A 17,949-nucleotide genomic window follows, 5' to 3' on the forward strand; every position below is an offset into this window, starting at 1 on the left:
CAAAACGATCGTGTATTCCTCCTCCTTCTGCTGCAGATAAGCAAGGAGGGAAATAAAAGGATGCTTCTTGCAGCAGTCACTGAAATGGCGAAGTACACCTGGGCAGCCCTCTGCTTTAGTTGGAGGGATAATGAATATCAGCTCCCACTTGCTGAGTGCAGCCCCAAGGAGTATGTTTCATAGAAACATCTAAGATTGGAGTTCCACTGCTAACGGCAGGATTATAATGAACTGTTTGGAGGCATTTGAATATGGAAAACTAACGGCTTTCTAATCTTAGATCAGATTGTAATCTGATTAACTGGCTGCAGTGAACAGAGGGTCCTGTAAGCAGTCATCGAGTCTCAGTTAGTGGCCACAACCCAACGGTTAATTGCTTCCTCCTTCAATAACAATACCGTGTCCATGTGTGATCTAGATTCAGCAAAAAAATTCAGCTGTTTCAAGCAAATGTTCTGGCTCTGACTTGCACGCTGAGAAGTTCAGTTTTCTGTTATTTGGACCTTGGATGAGATTTGAATACTATTTTTATCTTTAATACCCGTTCTTGTGATATAATAAGCTTAATTCCACTGAAGTAATTTAGTGCCAGATTTCTGCAGAGGGAATTTGAAAACCTCAATTTGATGGTCATTGCTGCAGACCAGCATGAAAGAGATGGGGAAAAAATTCAGATACGCGTGCAGGGGTGAGTATGGATCTGCTTGTAACTGATACAGTATCTGTCATCTAGGACGTCTGCGGGACTTAAATGGTCCGGTACTGCATGGAGATACAGCAGAAGGTCCTGTCCCATCTTGTAAAACCTCAGTACTTATCTTGAGCAGTATTCGGAAGGAGAGCCTGGGTGGGCTCGCACAGTGCTCAGGTGTAAATGTTGTGGTTGCAATATGTATCTTTCCTGAATGTCCCATGCAGAAGATGATGTAGCTCTGCTGATGCGTAGGTGCCTGGTCCCAGATGAGGTTGTTCGCCTAGTATAGAAGACCAGCTCTAACAGTTGAAAGGGCAGTCACATGTGGTTGTGGGGTGGGTGTACTGCTGTAGCTTCACTAGCGTAGTTTAGTGGTACAAATTATTGTTGTTGACTTTGTGTGGTTCATTATACCAAATCGTTCCACAATCTCAGGGGTTTCTGTGTAGAATTGTTGCTGAGTCGTCAGTTCTAGGCCAAGGGCTTTTTCTTCTTTAATTTGTTACTTCTGAAATCCCTCTACGCCCCAATCCAGGCAAATACATGGTCAATTCTTCTTTTGCATATTTTTCAAGGGTTCTATTCCACCCCCTTAAAACAGAGCGAGAGATCAGCTTTGATTTAAAGCTTTGGTTTGCTCATAGTAGATATCATACCTGCTTCAACCATTTGTATCACTTTCTTTAATTACTTACATCCTTTCTGTTTCTATTCCAGTCTTAATTTGAAGTCAAATCACTGTTTTACTAAATCAATTCCAGAATCCATTACCTCGCTCCTGTCCCCAGTGCCTTCTGAAGGTTGAATTGCGGTGGCACTTCCCTCTTATTTACCTTGCTGCTCCTCCACTGCGGAGTCTGCCCAGGCATATGTTTTCAACAGAACAAAAGACCGTTCTGCTGGGACAGCGTCATGCTCCTGCTTTTGGAGAGGTAACATGAGGCTGCGCTGGGGGAACAGCAAAGACAAGGAGGATGCTGAGGTGCTCACACCTTAGGAAAGGTGCTTCAGAGGTACCGTACTACATGGGGAAGCCTGATCTGCAGGGGCAAACGTGCTGATGGCTTCCCAGTGTCAGGATTTGGCCTGGCCTTGGAAATGGCCCCCTCTTCTTGTCCTTGAGCCAGTTCCTGATGCGTGGCATGGTGACTGGGAAAGATGTGCAAAGGGAAATAAAAGCTCTTTTCAAAGGCATTGCTGCAGCGACCATCTAATCTGGAGCTGGCTCTCATGGGAACTCGTTTGAAATTTGAATGTAACTAAAAATAATATAGATGCTACCTGATTTTCAAGCATTTAGACAATCACTCAGATTAGTATGTAGTGGTGATGTGTAATTGCCTTCAGCTCCGCTGAATTATCTTCCATCTGCGAGGAGGGAGTAGTACTGCAGACATCTCATCTAGGGAGGTCGATTTGAGGATTTATTAAACTGAGTGTGAGGCAAGCAAAATTGCCGAATACACAAGCGAGCTACACCTTGAGAGGGAGTGCTTAGAAATCACTTATCTGCTTTTTATTAAATTAGCATTGCTGTGTTGCACTTGTGACTCAGACCCTTCTCTAGTTGCCTTAAATTGAAGCTTGAAAACTGCTGACAAGGGTGTGTAATTCGGTTTGGTCTTCGTGATCAGCCAGGGCTGCTGGGTGGGGTCCAATGGCTCTAGGATGTGTTGGAGATGGAGGAACAAGTTAGGAAGTTGGTGTGGGAGACAATGTATTTCTGGAGGGGGTTTCCTTTGTAGTGCTGGGCTGTGACCTGCTCCCAGCTGCCTGTCCCCAGCACCTGGTAGCCACCTGTTGTCCCCAGCGGGCCTGGCCAAGCTCCCTCTGCTTCCCCTGAATTCACATGGGCTGCCTCTCGTGTGCAGTTCCCGTTCATTCATTGATTCAGCTGTGCTTAAAGGAGAATTGCTTTTGACAAGACACAAATGCTGCTCTGGGGCTCAGCTTTTCCCTGTGGGAGCTTTGTCCCTCTGCTCGCCTGGGACAATGCAGGTCAGCAGGGTGAGTGCTGTCAAGGCTGGCTCCTTTGGCTGGGCTGTTAGCGTGCCCACGTAGGGCTCCTCCTTAGCGAAATGCCGTAACAAAAGTGAACCTAGAGGGTGGGAGGAATGCATTAGTGCTTAGGCAAGTCCTTTGCTCACTAATTGCTAGAGGAGCCTTTATGAAGGTCTGTGGCAGAGTCTTCACATGCAGCCATCTCACATCAGCTGTAGATGGGCCACACTCATCTGCAGAGAGCACTGCTGAGTACGCCTGCGGAGCAAATGTGCTTTGGGCCGCAGACAGCTGGGACACCTGAAAAGCAAAGACTGCAGAGACCTGACTGAAGTGTGGCTAACGTGGTGGTTGAAAGCCAAGTGCTCCCCTCTCCCTACGTGTTCGTGCACAGCAGGCATCACCTCCCTGCAGAGCTGGCCTGCCCCGCAACTGGGCTGTGTCTGTGGGGTGCCCAGCTGGGAGCAGACCTGCTGCTGCTGAAAGAGTCTGTGTGAAAGGCCTGCCCTGGAGAGCTTCGCTCAGCTGAAATCGGACGTCTCTCCTGCACCATGTTTCATCTGGTTTAGCGGCTGCGGAGGAGCCTGGTGGTCTGTGAGTGCAGAGAGCAGCGTTATCCATCTGGGGATTGTAGATGGTGCTGTAGTGGGAACGGTTCGCTGCCCAGAGGAGAGGGGAATTCCCAGAGCAGTTCCCCTGAAATGTATGTGAAAAGCTGCTATGTGATTTACCTGGGGCAGATCTGGGCTCATCTGCAGGGAAACTGCTGGCAGGTGCACGTACCCATGGCACTGGTGGCCCATGACGCTTGCTAACATGGTAGTGGGGAGGGAGGCATGGAAGGGGTGAGGGGAAAAAATGGGAGGAAGAGCTCGGCAGGACATCATCTGGTTTTTCATGGCAGACATGACCACCTCTGAGCAGTGTGGGTGCAGTGAGGTTCCCAAAATGGTTTTGGGCTGCTCAGAAGGAATTAAATCCCTGCAGCAATTTGTTCAGCAGGGCTGGGAGGAGGGAACTATTTGAAATAGCAAGACAGTGCAAAGTAGCATTGTGAGAAATACTGAAACCTCCTCCTGCTTACAAGCTTTCCAGCAGATTCCTGGAAGTGACCAAATGATGAGGCTGCAGGTTGAAGTAGCTGCCAAGATGCTTAATAAGCAGAGACCTGTCCCCAGTGGTGGGAGGGCTGAGAATGGTACTGAGAGTGCACTGAGACAGTGCACAGTGTAGTTACACCGGCTGGGTTGAAGGGCTTGTTAATGGGTTGATCTCATCCGAGTCCATTAGGAGCTTGATGCTCGGTGGAGTCGTAGGGGCTGCAGATGAAGGATTGGAGGAAGTGGATTAGTGATAAGAGGCTGAACAGAGTGATCATTAAAATGAGTACTCAATAAAACGCTCGTTCAAAAAGGTGTCCCAGTGGAGGACTGAGCTAGGACCAGCCCTGCACTGCTCTGGCGAGGAAGATGCGAGAGATTCATAAATGGAGAACTCTTTCCCAAGCAGCTGGGATGCATGAGGACAGGCAGGTGACACTGCAGTGTTGTAGGTCCTGCTAAAGAGAGGAGGAGATGGCAAGACCAAGCAAGTCTCTCAACTAATGTATTTCCTTCTGTGATAAATCACTGTTCAGTGGGAGATTCTCTTGTGTTTGTGCTCAGTTACTGAAAGCTGCTGTCCTCTCTCACAGCTGGTTGCCTGGTTTTCTGCTAGGCCACCCACAGCTTCACAAAATTTTAAGAGCTTATAGAGGCTTGTGTTAAATCAGCATACCCCTTCCTTTGTTACCTGCCTGACAAAAATTACGTAATGAGCAGGGACAACAAGAATACTTATTTATTATATAATTGAAGCACTGAATTGAAGCCTTAATTAGTTCACACCCCCAATACCCCGAAGGGAATTACTAACAATTCTGTGTCTAATAAAGCAGATAAGATGTTACTGTTAAACCTGCAGTGGTCTTCCCAGAAAGGGCTGGAAGGTTGAAGGTGTGTAGGAAGGGTGCTGCTTCTGCACTTGGCAGTCTTATGTGGCACCAGCCGCTCATGTCGTGGGTGTGCGACTGTCTGTGCTTTGCCACTGACACAAAACGTGGGCTGGTGTCTCCATACAAAATCATTCTGCTCTGCTTGTAATGTGGAGGTCTGCTGTAAAGGCATGCTGTCCCTGGCTGCACAGCCGGCTGGTTGGAAGGAGCTGTGCCAGGACAGGACTAAATCCTCTCAAGGTTTCCAGGAGAAGACACTGTGCAGTGGTAGGATGTCCTGGCTGGTGGAAGTAAAGGCCTGTTCACACTGAATGATCATGACTTGTCACTGCATGCTGCAAGACAGCTCCATCCAAAAAATTGTGAACGACTTGGTCTCAGTGAGTGGGTTTTCTGTGTTGTTTGAATTTCTCAGCTTTGTTCTCTTCCACTTTGCTGATCTCCTGCTGCTTGTTGTCACTGCTGCCAAATACTTGTGTATATAATTTAATTTCTTCTGCAAATTAGTCTTTACCTCTCTTAATGGTCCTGGGCTAATCACCCATAATCATCCTGGTCCCTTTTTCTTGCCCTGCTTTGAGGAAACCAGGTAGTTCATGTGATATATTTAGGTCATAGAGCATTATCCTAAATCGCAGTGGTGGGGATGGAGATGACAGCAATTTGAAAAAGGAGTATGTGCAGTAAGATTTGCTGAATTAGTCTGTGTTGTAGCTACAAGTGTCAGAGCTGCAGTGAACGATGATTGAGCTCTGCTGCCTGGAAGAAAGCAGAACCAAAGCAGACCATCATGAATTGGTTCCTGTCCTTGCTGCAGAAGATGGCAAAGCTAGTATTGAGCAGTTGGCATGTAGGTACCATGCAAGTGTTTGCTCCGGAGTCCAGGATTAAAGGAAGATCTGTCCCTTTCAGGCTGAAGGGACGGGGCAGTGAAGGGAACTTCTCCTTCCTGGAGGCAGTCGTGCAGCGTGGTGATTTTGTGTCCTGGGACACATCTGTTTTACTGGGGATGAGCCTGGAGCTGTGCTCAGCTGCTGCCTGCAGTGCTCCTGGCCCACGCCAGGCTGGTTTGGCTTTCCCCATTCTCAGGATGATTTTTCAGAGTCTTCTGAAGGGCTTCTGAATGCCTGTCTGATACCCATACCCAGAAGGAAACCAGTGTTTCCTTGGGCTCACTGAGGTTGGGTAGCCCCATGCTCTTGGCGCACTGAACCACTTTTGTGAAAGATGTGGTGTGTTTGGCTGCCCTGTGGGAAGGGTGAATGAGGGCTTAGCTGGCACTGAGTGGCAGCTCTCTGGCCAAGCATTTTGGGTTTTCCTTTAAGCGTGTTGAAATGTGAAGAGGGCTGTGGTCATCTGAGTTGGCTTCTTGTCTTAAGTTCCTCTCTTACAGGAAATGGGCATTCGCCTTACCGCAGTGTTCGCTGTCCCCAGGGCAGGCAGGCAGTCTGTAGCGATCTGCAGACACCCTCTGGTTTGCTGCAAAGGGAAGTGGGGAAGTTTGTGGTGTGCATCTGTGCCTAAGAAGTTACAATTTTGTGGTCTAGGAGAGACTCAGGCACAAATTCCCACATTTTCAGGAATATTGGCTTGTCTGGGTCAGCCTTAGGTTACTAAAAGCAGTAAGAAAATAGGGATGTAGCTTTGTTTAGGTGAGGTTTCTTGGGTTCTTCAACATCCTTAGAAGACACTAATGCTCTAGCAGGATGGTGGTAGCCTGGATTTAAAGACTTTCTGATCATGCACCAGTTCTGGCACCTATTTTGATTCATTCACTGTGTTAACTGTGCAAGGAAAGGAGGCGAGTTGAAGCCCCAAAAGTATGAGAGCTGAAATAACACAGCTGTCTTAAACTTGCTGTCTTTTTGCTGCCAGCTCTTGACTGAATGAGGTCAGCTGCCAGTCCTGAGACAAGGATTAGAGGAAACAGGCACCCAAACAACAGCTAGCGGTCAGGACCCCGCTAACCAGTGGTTTTGCTTTCATGCAGAATCTGAGTGCGGGGCTGCCCTCAGGACAGATCTGCCACGACGAGCAGCGGCTGGAGGTGATCTTCGCAGATCTGGCCAGGCACAAGGACGATGCTCAGCAGCGCAGCTGGGCGCTCTACGAGGATGAGAACGTCATCTGCTGCTACCTGGAGGAGCTGCTTCGCATCCTGGTGAGTAAATTTCTCTCTTTCTTTATGGGCAGAGCAGACAGTCCAAGTGAAGTGCCTTTTTTTCCTACCTCCTTCACCCCTGTCTTGCCATCAGATCTGCTGTTTCGGAGAGCACAGGTTTCTTGTGCATCCCTTGATGTGAAGCCCTGCCTTCCTGTGTGGGGTCTGCAGTGCTCTTGAACTGCCTCCCACTCTACCTCACAGAGCTGTTCTGAAGAGAGTTACAGAATTGTTCTTCGTGGTAACTGTGGTATTTATCTGTCACAGGAGAATAGAAACCCTCACCTCCAAAACTAAAAACTTTTAGGTTTGCTGTGAGTACTGTTGCACTCCTAGGTCCATATGAAATGTCTTCCAGTTAAAACGTTCTCTGTGGCTGGGAAGGACCTGTGGGTGAGACCCATTAAATGTGAAGAAAACTCTTTGGTTGTCTTAAAAGTGAGCTTCAAAGCTACTTTTGTAAGCAAGTATAAAGTACCTCACCATATCTGTGCATACAGAAGAGGTACATCCTCATAGTGAGCAGTGGGAAATACTGTCCCAGTGCTGTCACTAGCGCTGCAATCCCATGTGTGTGCAGGGAGAGTGATGACACGGGAGCTGCCGCTCAGCGCAGTGACATGGTCGGTGTTACAGGTGCTGGTGTGGAGTTTGCTCTGGCTCCTGTTTCATGTTCTGCTGCACCTCTGACACAAGCAGAATAGATTTGTCTGTGTAATAAATGCTGGTGTCTTTGTCACTCAGCATATGACCTCCCACCTCACTGTGGGTCACTCATCAAGCTGCTTCTCAGGTCACGGGTTTTTTAGATGTTTTCAGCCTAAGACGTGCTGTATTGCAGAGATGTTTCTCAAGAATTCACTTTGATGCAGAATCTGCAGGGTAGCAGTTCTTGAACTTTGTGCTCTGCCTTCAGTTTTTGTGAGGTAGTTGGGCTGGGACTACTCAGTTCTGAAAGCAGCTGGCCTTTCCTCGAGGCCCCTGCAGCAGGCACCTTGCTACTTTGATGTGTCACTGAGCTGACCTGTTCATTCCTGCTTCCAGACAGATGCAGACCCAGAAGTTTGCAAGAAGATGTGCAAGAAGAATGACTTTGAATCTGTCCTGTCCCTTGTGGCATATTATCAGATGGTAAGGTGGCAGAATGCATCAAATCTCTCTTCTTTTTGAGGTTTCCATGAAGATGTAAAAAAGCAGCGTTGCTATGATGAATGTAAGATGTTCCCTCTGGATAGGGCACTTCTGTGAACTAGGTGGAGTTGCAGCACATCCCTTTAGTATTGCTAATGTCAATGCTATGCATGCAAGCTGTGTGGAAGAGCAGGGGGTGCCGTAGATTTGGAAGCAGTAGCTAGTGCTGTGAAGGGTAAAGCTTGCTGCTTTTATTAGCTCCATTGAGGGACAGAATCGGCATCTCTAATGTTTAGAGGAAGGATTTCTGAGGGTGTCTTGGGAAAGCTGACAGGCTGTGACTGCTACTCTTAATTGATGCGCTCCTGTGCCTTAGTAAATAGCTTTGCTTGGGAAAGTAGGTTGTGAGAAAAGCCCTGGGAGTGAGGAAGGAAATCAGTATTCAGAGGAAGAAATTTAAGTCCTGCCTTCAATGCCTATGCAGTGTTGCTTTGCCCCTCTGCTTCCTGGAACCTGCTGTTGTAGGACTCTGCAGGGGTTGGAAACTTGTCCCCATCTTGTCCTTGAGTCCACAGCTACAGCACATCAAGCCTTGTGGCATTTAGCTTTCATCTGGCACTTGTGTGTATGAACCCGGAGCTCAGCATTGAGGTGCAGTGGGAAGGCAGGCTTAATGGAGCCTGCTGGCTCCCACTGCCTGCTCTTCTCTGACCAGCATTTCAAGGAAGCCTGGCCAGGTGGAGAGCAGTTGAGTCTCCTGTCCTGGCCAGGGCTTGGCTCACTCCTGCTCTCTGAACCCTGGGGTTGTTGGCTGAGGCTGGAGTATGAAGGCAGCATCCATTCAGCACCAGAGCTCCGCTGTGGAAGCTACAGGTTGAGTGTCATCTCTGCTGGAATCCCTGCGTGTCCCAAAACTTTTTGGTTATACCGTTTGCTCCCAGCACAAACCCGACAGCTTCGCAGTGGAGGAGCTAATCCCATCCTGTTTTAACCATCGCGTGTTGAAGAGGGTTTGTAAATATTATGTTGTTAGGAAACATCCTTCAGAGCAGCGTTGCAAAACTTCAGTGCTCTCAGAGAATCCTGGCTACCCAGCAAATTAAATCGCTCTTTCCTGGGACGGGTATCAACCGATGATTTGTATCATACTAAGTGGGGCATTTAAAATCGAGCTCTGGCTGCCACCTGCCATCTGACCGCATGTGCTAACAGCCTGTAGCCAGCCCAGTTTGAATGTTATTGTAAAAGGACTTCTGTCCTGTTGTTAAAAGCCAGTAGAGCTTCTGGGTTCACTGTCATCCTGGGAGAGTCTGTAGCTTCCCAACAGCGGGAACTTCTAGCCAGCTATGTCTCTGCCTTAGAGCAAGCCCTCATCTGGACACGATTTGATTTAATAAATTGTTTTTGCAGGAACACAGGGTGCCGTTACGGCTGCTGCTGTTGAAGTGCTTTGGAGCCATGTGCAACTTGGATGCTGCAGTCATCTCAATGCTTGTGAACTCTGTGCTGCCGATGGAGCTGGCCCGGGACATGCAGACTCACACACAAGGTGAGCCAGAGCTGCTGTACCCAGCTTCCCAGGGACGTGTCCTTCCATGAGATGATTTACAGCAGCGTAAATCATCACTGCCTGACTGCTGTATGTGCCCAGTGCTCTGGGAAGAAGGGTGTCTATTTTTGAAGTTATTTGTGTTATTTTAGCTGTAAGTGAAGAATGCATGGGAGAGGATATTTCAGTCCAATGACGCAAGGCCTTCTAGCTTTTGAACATGCCAGTAGTGATCTGCATAACTTCTTGTGATGTCTTAAAGCACGTTTTGAGCTGTTCCAGTTTGTTTCATGATGTTAACAAGAGACACCTGCAGATCTCAAGATCTCTGCAGTCTCTTGCAGGCAGTTTTTCTCAGCACTCTACACCAGATCTTTGCAGTGTTTGTTGCTGGTGAATGAGATGTATGCTGGTTAAAGGAGAGGACCTTCTCTCCACTGCTGTACCAAGAGAGATGGTAGTGCTGTTAACACAGAGTTGCGGTCCTGCTCCTCTGCAGGATAGTTCCACAGCCCTGCTTGCCTCAGCTCTTTGCTTTCCATACCCCGACTTTGCCCTCATGTTCCTTCTACTTTAGGCTCCTGCTCCCTTTTGTTAGGATGACCTGTCCCTGCTACTAACAGGAACGTCCTTCCTGCCCTTTGAGCTCCATGTGTTCAAAAGTTTGGTGCTGTGGTCAGATTTTGCTAGCGTTATCCCCCAGAGCTCATGCCTATCCCAGTGTCCTTTATCTCCCAGCAGCCAGGAGCAAATGCTGAGGAAGAATCTAAGAACAAGCTGAATGTGTAGTATTATTCCCCTGATGTTATCTTCCAGCTGCCCATGCATGCCTGAAGTATGTAGGCCACCAGCACTGGTACTGGCATATGCTACATTTTATCTTAAAAGGATATTGAAAATCCATTGTTTTGTGCTAATTATAGCTAACAATTAAGCTAGCTGTTGAGTGACCATGTGGATCAAATCCCAGTATTTGGAGCCTAGCTGCCCTGATTGCAGTCAGTAGGCTGTTGGTTTGCTGTGACTGCCATGGAGCTGTGGAGAAGCTTTATTTGGTGATGAGATTGTGCAAGGATAGACAAGTCTGCGCAGAACAGGGACAGTCACGTCCATTTCCTGTGAGCCAAGTGAATGTCCGAGATGACAACCTTGGATGTGGACAATAGATGTCCCTGTCTCCAGCATCCCACCACAGACTGCCACCCTGACTGTGTGTTGAACAGGACTAACGAGGCTAATCTGGTGTCTGGAAAGGGGTGTGAGAGGTGAAGATCAAGCCTGTTGCAGGAGGCTTTGCACTTGCCTTTGCCTAGATGCTTTGAAGCGTGGGCATTTCAAAGGTGAGGAGTGCCTGAAAAAGTGTTTGAGCTCAGGGCAAGGCAAAGCACTGGTGGTACGGAGAAGGACTGAGATCATTACACCTGTGTTGGCTACACTTTATTTTTGTGCTACCACTGCTTATCAATTCCATGCAGTGAACTTACCACGCTGTTGGTGTTTCATCTGGCTACGCGTGAGAGGTCTTTTCTCTAGGCTGAGGTTTTACTGCCCAAAAAGTAAATGATACTTCGTTATGGGACTACGACTGTGCTGCTATGAATGTGATAACTTATGGCAGGCGCTTGCGCAAATGTCATCTGTGCAGCTTCCAGTCCCCTTGGCCTTTGCAGCAGGGCTGCAGAGAAGTAACCATCCTTGACCCAAAGATGTGTGTCCTTCAGAGGTGTTTTAGGGCATTAGCAGTTCCCTCCTACCATTCTGGTGCTTACTGCTCCATGTCCTGCCAGCAAATGGCAACTGGTACCTTGCGTGAAAACATGACCTTGAATCCTGGAATGACTTGAGCTTGTTTTAGTACTAGAAACTGGGGAATAGCAGCTGATCCATGACAAACCATGGAATAGCTAATTCCTTCTGCAGATGGCAGAGGCCGGAGGAGTCGGTGCCAGCACTAAGCAACTGGGGAGCGTTGAACCGGCTGCAGCAGCTCTGTGGGATCCCTCCTGGCTTGTTACTGAAGAGCAGCTGAGGTGGAAGCTCTGCGCGTGGATGCTGGGCGCCTTTGATGAGAAGACGCTTTACCCTCGGGCTGATGCAGGCGTGTTGGCTGCTGGCCAGTTCTTCTGCCAGATGCTTGGGTCTTATTGCTTCTGGACAGCCGCTTCCCTCTGCTGCAGCTGGCCTGCACATCTATCAGTGTTAGGAGAGCTTATAATAAGCCACAGCGAGGTGGAATTAGCCAGAACAATTCTAAAGAAAACAGACTGGGATAATCCACTCTGTAATTGTGACTTTCTCCCTTGTTGCAGCTCAGTGTACATGCAAGTCAGCTGTTGGGCTCTTTCTACTTGAGTTGCAGATGGTTGTGTCTGCTGCTGGTGCCCAGATTTTGCACTGCTGTGTTTGGAGGTTGGAAGCAAGGTCTTTGAAGATCTCTGAGAAATACCCTTCATACATAATAGCAGCTTTCTTACCAATACCTCAGCACGCTTTGGAAGTGCAGGCTGGTGAGCAAACAGCCGCATCTCTCCTGCCCTTCAAGGCCACTTGAGTGGTGCTTATCACTCTGCTATCAGCAAGGTCCCTCTGCTTCACAAGAGCTGTATTAATGCTATTTACTTTCTTGCAGCCACTGGTGCTGCTCTGGAAGGGAAAAAAGGCTGTACTTTGACTGGCAGTTACCCTGTTCTTCAGAGTGGTGAGTCTTGGATGAGTCTGGCTGCAGCCAGGATACTCTGAACACTTGCAACGTCTGCACTGAGCAAGTGCACCGAGTTAATCCAGATTTTCCCCGAGTTCAGCTTTCTGACTGGTTTCACCATCCTTTCATTGGGCGTCCTTAGGCAAATCCAACAAGATTTGCCACTGGTAGTGGAGTCTGCTCTCAACAGAGATGAATGGACATCAGTTCATGGCAGATGGGCCAAGGATGTGTAAAGCTACCCTCCCCACTCAGATCTCTAGTTAATCTCTTCTTGCTTGCTTGCTACAACCACATGTTTCTCACTGGCTTATGGTTCTCAGACCATTATTTCATTGCTTCTGATGTGGTGAGAGAAAATGTTTTGTTCACAAAAGCGTTACTAGGAATATGGGAAGAGCAGGTCCCTGTGTCTGTCCCTACTGTGTTCAGTAGGGCCTGTTGCGACAGGACTAGGGGTAATGGCTTTAAAATAGAGGGAGGTAGATTTAAATTAGATATTAGGAAATAATTTTTTACACTGAGGGTGGTAGAACACTGGAACAGGTTGCCCAGAGAGATGGTGGATGCCCCATCCCTGGAAACGTTCAAGGCCAGGTTGGATGAGGCTCTGAGCAACCTGATCTGGTTGGAGATGTCCCTGCTCCTTGCAGGGGGGTTGGACTGGATGGCCTTTGAAGGTGCCTTCCAACCCAAACCATTCTATGATTCTATCTACTGCAATATCCTGCCTCTGATACCCAACTGAAGCTGTGGAGGAAAAAATGAAGAAATTGTGTGTTGAAAGTTTGTCAGATTCTTTTTCTGTTGCAGTGAGCTTTGGCATCACTGACACCTTATAGCTGAGAGCTGCTTACATAAGTATGAATTATATTTAAGTCAATGAATATCCTCACTCTTTGTTTACCAAGAGTAAACAGCACTTTCCAGCTTTCCTTTGCTGCCACATGGTCTAGAGAGCTCTCCTACAAAGTCTTAATCTTGTTAATGCTGTAGTATCTCTAGTTAAGCCCCAAATGATCTATTTTTACTCAAAGTATTTGCTGTTTGAAAACTCAGGCATCTTGTGGAGTTCTGACAAAGTCTGCGTCTTCTTTGTTTGAGAGGCTTTGCTCACAGAGCTGACTTTCCAGGGGCACAAGGCTGGAATGATTCTCTAGCATTTTTCCCCTGTGCTGACAGTAATTCTGGGAGCTGCCAAGTGTTGCAGCTCCTTTGGCGATGTCCAGGAGTATCCGATGACAGTGTGAAGGCATCAGCCTGTGCTGTCAAAACCAAACTGCAGGGTGCAGGTGCTTAGGGATGGATCAATTTGTGCGTAGAGAAGTGAAATGTCTTAAAGGGTTGGAGGGGGAACTGGAATCAGCACGTATTGTCCAGGGAAGCAGTACGAATGGGAGAAGCATCATACATTGAAGGGACTTTCTCCTCTAATGAAAAGTAGTTTTGGTCAGCTTTTTATAAGTACACCCTCAGTTTTCTTGTAACAAGTGCCCCCAGGCTCTTTCCAGCAGATGCAGCTGAACTTTATTTAGCCAGCGCATGTGGTAACCTGGAATTATCTTTCCTATCATCTTCACTTTGGGCTGAACTGGATGGAGGCTACATTTTATTATGACATAGATCCTATTTCATGACTCTTTTTCTTCTGCAAATATCTACGGAGATGTATCCATTAATTAAAATTCAGGAAAGGCGCTGGCTGTGGTTCTGTGGAGTATTCACATATCGCTGCTGCCAGCGAAAATGGTGTTGGGCTAGCAGGCTGTGGGACGTATTAGTGCTGGAGACATGTGTGGCCTGGGAGGTGGGCAGATGCACAGCCTGAGTCATGAGCAGTGATCTGCTCTCCCCAGAGACCTCTTATACCTCCAGGCAGAGCTGAGGTAGCAAAAGTAGAGCAGTGCAGAGATGGTAATAAGCAGCATAACTGTCCGGGGGTGGTGTTGGTTGGAACAGGCAGTATTTCAAGGTGGCCAGATGGATGCTTTTTCTGGGTTCAGTAATTACGTAACTATGGGCTGTGTCCTGGGACCATGCAGGCGACGCTTTTAATTATTCACATCAAGTTTGCCTAGATCCTCTTAAGTGGAGGGGGGGGAAAAATAAAGAATTCTTGTTGTGATTATTTTTAAGTTGCTTTGGAAACACATAGCACAGAAGGTGTGTGGTGTGCTTAAAACGGGGAAAAACACTCTTACAGCTCAGTAAATACAGGAACAAGGAGCAGTCTAATCAGTGTTAAATGTCTGTATTAAATGTGTGACTTCCCAGCTGCAGCTGGGGAATGGTGTTTTGCATCCTCAGAAGAACTAATGGCAGGACCTTTATCTTGCAGATCATCAAAAGATGTGCTACTCTGCACTGGTGCTGGCAATGATGTTCTCCATGGGGGAGCCCCTGCCTTATCATCACTATGGTAAGAGCAGCTTATGCTTACGGGTTGGTAGAACAGCAGACGTGATGTGGGACATCTGGGGCATGCCAGCAGGCACAGCGAAGGAACCTTTCCTGGTGGCCAAAGTGGAGACAGCTAGGGGAAAGCCCAGCACCAGCAGGGCAAGAGTAGGGTCCGTTCTTTATCAATAGAGCCTGGCTGCTAAAACACCGGCCTGAGATGCCAGATTTCCAGAGAGCACAGCACAAATCTGAGTTGGAGCAGTGGAGGTCAGATGCCGTGCTGCAGAAGAGGTGGATTTGCCCATCGCTGTGATCAAGTGGCTTTTTTTTTTTTTTTTTTTTTTACCTCTGCCATGCATGAAAGGACCTCTTAACTTGCCTTGGAGACTGACATGGTCTGTCTGCTGATAAGGCTGTGAGAGCCCAGATCACTCCATGAACGCCCACTAAAGCTGTCAGCTGCGTAACGTGGCCTCTTCCTGGTCTCCCTTCTAACAGGAGGGCTCGGCCCTGTGCATTTCAAGCTCTTAGGGAAGGCGGAGATGATTAAGGGCAACAGGGAAGCACAAAGGTGCCAGATCTGCCTGTTTTGTGCTTTTTCCTTTCATTCCAGCCTTCAGCCAGAAAGCACTTCCTGCCTGCTGCTTCCCCTGGCTATGTTGTATTCCCTGTATCTGGAAAACTCTGGGCTCAGTTTTCCTAGAAATGCAGTAGAGATTGTTATAAGCATCTCCTCAGCAGCTTCGCCATAACATTCTGGTAAACACATAAAAGATTTAAGCTGGTGCAATAGAAACTGTGGAATGAGCCTCCACACCTCCTGCTTTTCTCTCCTTGTGTAACCCTGGCAATTATTTCCTGCAGGTGGATTTATTTGCATGAGCTCCTGAGCTTTCCTAATCGCTAAATTGAAAAATGGGTTATTACTAATGACCTGGATGATTGCTTTTTTTTAAAAAAATAGATGGATTAAACCAGTGGTCAAGAATACAAATCTCTTCCTACATGAAGCCTTCATTGGCAGCAGTGGTGCTGGAACAACAGCTAGAGCAGGATTTGGTGGGTCATTTACTCCAAAAAATTGCCAGTGGGGGACCAGCTTTCAGTGTTGCCCTGCACTGTGGGTAGTTCTCTGAGCCACTTGTCTCTCTCACAAAGACACTTCAGTGGTCTGTCTAGTCCACTTGCAGGGTTGTTAATTCCCTAGAGCTGACACTGGCACTCCACTAATGGTTTTTAAGCATAAAAGCACGGAGAAGTGGCTTGCATGGTCCCTTGTTGCTTGGTTTATTTTCACTGTGCTGTAAATGCCCCTTTTTCTCCTTGTGCAGAACATCTCAACTCTCAGTTTGTGCAGTTCCTGCTGGATGTCATTGAGGATGGGCTGCCCTCAGACACCACCGACCAGCTGCCTGACTTATTTGTCAACGTCCTTCTGGCCTTCAATCTCCACATTCCAGGTCAGTTTGGCACTGCTCTGCCTTGGCAGGATTTCAGTGGTCTGGAGCATTGAGGGCATGAAGAAGGGGGAAAGAGAATCTCACCCAGTCTTCATGGTGCTGTGATAACCTCTCCAGCTCCCCTAGCCTCTGGCAATACATTGTGTTTAAATATTGTGCAAAACCCTAGAGCAAAAAAACAGCCTGAGCGCCCATGTCCAACCAACTGACCCTCTGGGGCACAGTAGTTCTGTGAAGCCCAGTGGATTTCTCTCTGTACGTCCACACTGCCCGAATCAAAGCAGTTGCTGGGTTGCACTTGCAGAACATCAGTGGGGTTAACTCTTAGGCACAGCTAATTTGGGAGAGAAAATGCTTCAGCGGGCATGGTACTGCTTGGTACCAGTCCAGAAAGAAAGTCCTCTGCCTTCTGTAGGTCTTGATGAACCTTCTGCTTACCCGGCTGCACCCCTTGAAGCTCATGCAATGCCTGTGTGTTGGGGCCAGGCTCTTCAGAGTTGGCCTGAGCTGTGGTCTCTCCTGAGTGCCCTCGTTCTCTGTCCTCCCTCCCCTGCTGAGCTCCATGAGAACAGACACATCTGGTTCCTAGAGAAGGGCATTTGCCCTCCTGCTGCCTGTGAGTTTGGAAGCTTGTTGTTGGAAGATTGGAGAGTAGTTCCAGGTCCTGCTAAGAGGGGCCACTCCTTAACCCCAAATCTCCTGTTGCTCCAATTGTCTTCAGTTAATTACTTCCTTTTGTTCTAATTCATGGAGAGAGGGGAGGATAAAGCAGCAAGGATGTGTCCAGTAATTTACCTGTTATTTTGAGTTGCGCTTTGTTAAAATTTATGTGAAAGTTTCTAGTTACATGTGAAAGTTGATTGCACAGAGACTGATTAAGTGTGGTCTCTGCTGCTTTCATTCATTGCTCCTTCTCACAGTTACCCATACACTTCCTGGCTGCAGTAATTAGGCAATAATGCATGACAGGCAGTGTGTTGCTGGGGGATTATTGCCCACCTGGGGTGTAGCCAAGAGCATTGACTTGTTCTCTGATGCTAAGACAAGTTAAATGATGTTCAGGTTGCTTATTAGTGGATTGAATTTTTATTCCGCTGTCCACAAGATTCATTTATCCTACAGTTCAGTGATGCAGCGTTACTTCCAAAACTCTCCTAAAAACGTATTATATTGATGCTTTTAAATGTCAAGGATCCTAAAGCACTTTGCAACCTGTGAGCTATTATAGAGTTGCCAACCCTGTGCCATAGAAATAGCCACACTGTGCTGTTTGGATGTTTCTGAGCATGCAGACTCACACACATGCATAAAGTCTGCTACGGTGAACATATTTTAATTACAAGAAATCACCCCCAAAGCAGCTAGGGAACATCTCTGAGGAGAACTCTTCAGCACCTCCCCTTGCACAGGCCCATGCTGAGTGGTAGGAAGAACTTTTCCCTTCTGGCATGCTCCTGGGACATGGCCGTCCTTTCTTACGAGAAGGCAGTAAATTCTAGCAGGGCCCTGCTGATACGAAGTACAAAGATATTAGAGAGTGAGGCCCTTGGCTTTGGAGGGTTGTGAGTGGAGGTAATGGTTCACAACATAAAGCAAGGTATTTCACATGATTTGGCTGGACTGGAGCCCACATGTCAATCAGATGCACACAGAAAGCACAGAGTCCCTCGTGTTTCATGTATTGTTTCCAGATTTATTTCATCTTCCCTTTCTCTGCCCACCTACTCTATGGGGTTGAAACTCTTCATAGCCCTGATAGACTGCAGTTCCCCAAAGCTTCCCAGAGCACTGATGTGAAATAGGAGCCCTCTGCTATTTTTTTTTTAATTATCATGGTCTTCAGGAAACAAAGGGATGTG

At 47.6% G+C, this 17,949-nt stretch overlaps 1 protein-coding gene across 2 annotated transcripts in view; it reads left to right on the forward strand.

Moving 5' to 3' along the window:
* The window catches only part of NCKIPSD (NCK interacting protein with SH3 domain), a 54,417-nt gene that overhangs the window by 32,376 nt on the left and 4,092 nt on the right, over nucleotides 1–17,949 (forward strand). For both annotated transcript variants that reach the window (XM_086755453.1, XM_086755454.1), the window contains 5 exons: nucleotides 6,679–6,849; nucleotides 7,894–7,980; nucleotides 9,391–9,529; nucleotides 14,569–14,649; nucleotides 15,962–16,090. In XM_086755453.1, coding sequence (XP_086611579.1) covers nucleotides 6,679–6,849; nucleotides 7,894–7,980; nucleotides 9,391–9,529; nucleotides 14,569–14,649; nucleotides 15,962–16,090 — 607 coding nt within the window. The remainder of the gene's footprint in view (nucleotides 1–6,678; nucleotides 6,850–7,893; nucleotides 7,981–9,390; nucleotides 9,530–14,568; nucleotides 14,650–15,961; nucleotides 16,091–17,949) is intronic.

Source organism: Chlamydotis macqueenii, chromosome 10 (genome assembly GCF_036417535.1).
Source record: "Chlamydotis macqueenii isolate bChlMac1 chromosome 10, bChlMac1.mat, whole genome shotgun sequence".
NCBI classification, from domain to species: domain Eukaryota; kingdom Metazoa; phylum Chordata; class Aves; order Otidiformes; family Otididae; genus Chlamydotis; species Chlamydotis macqueenii.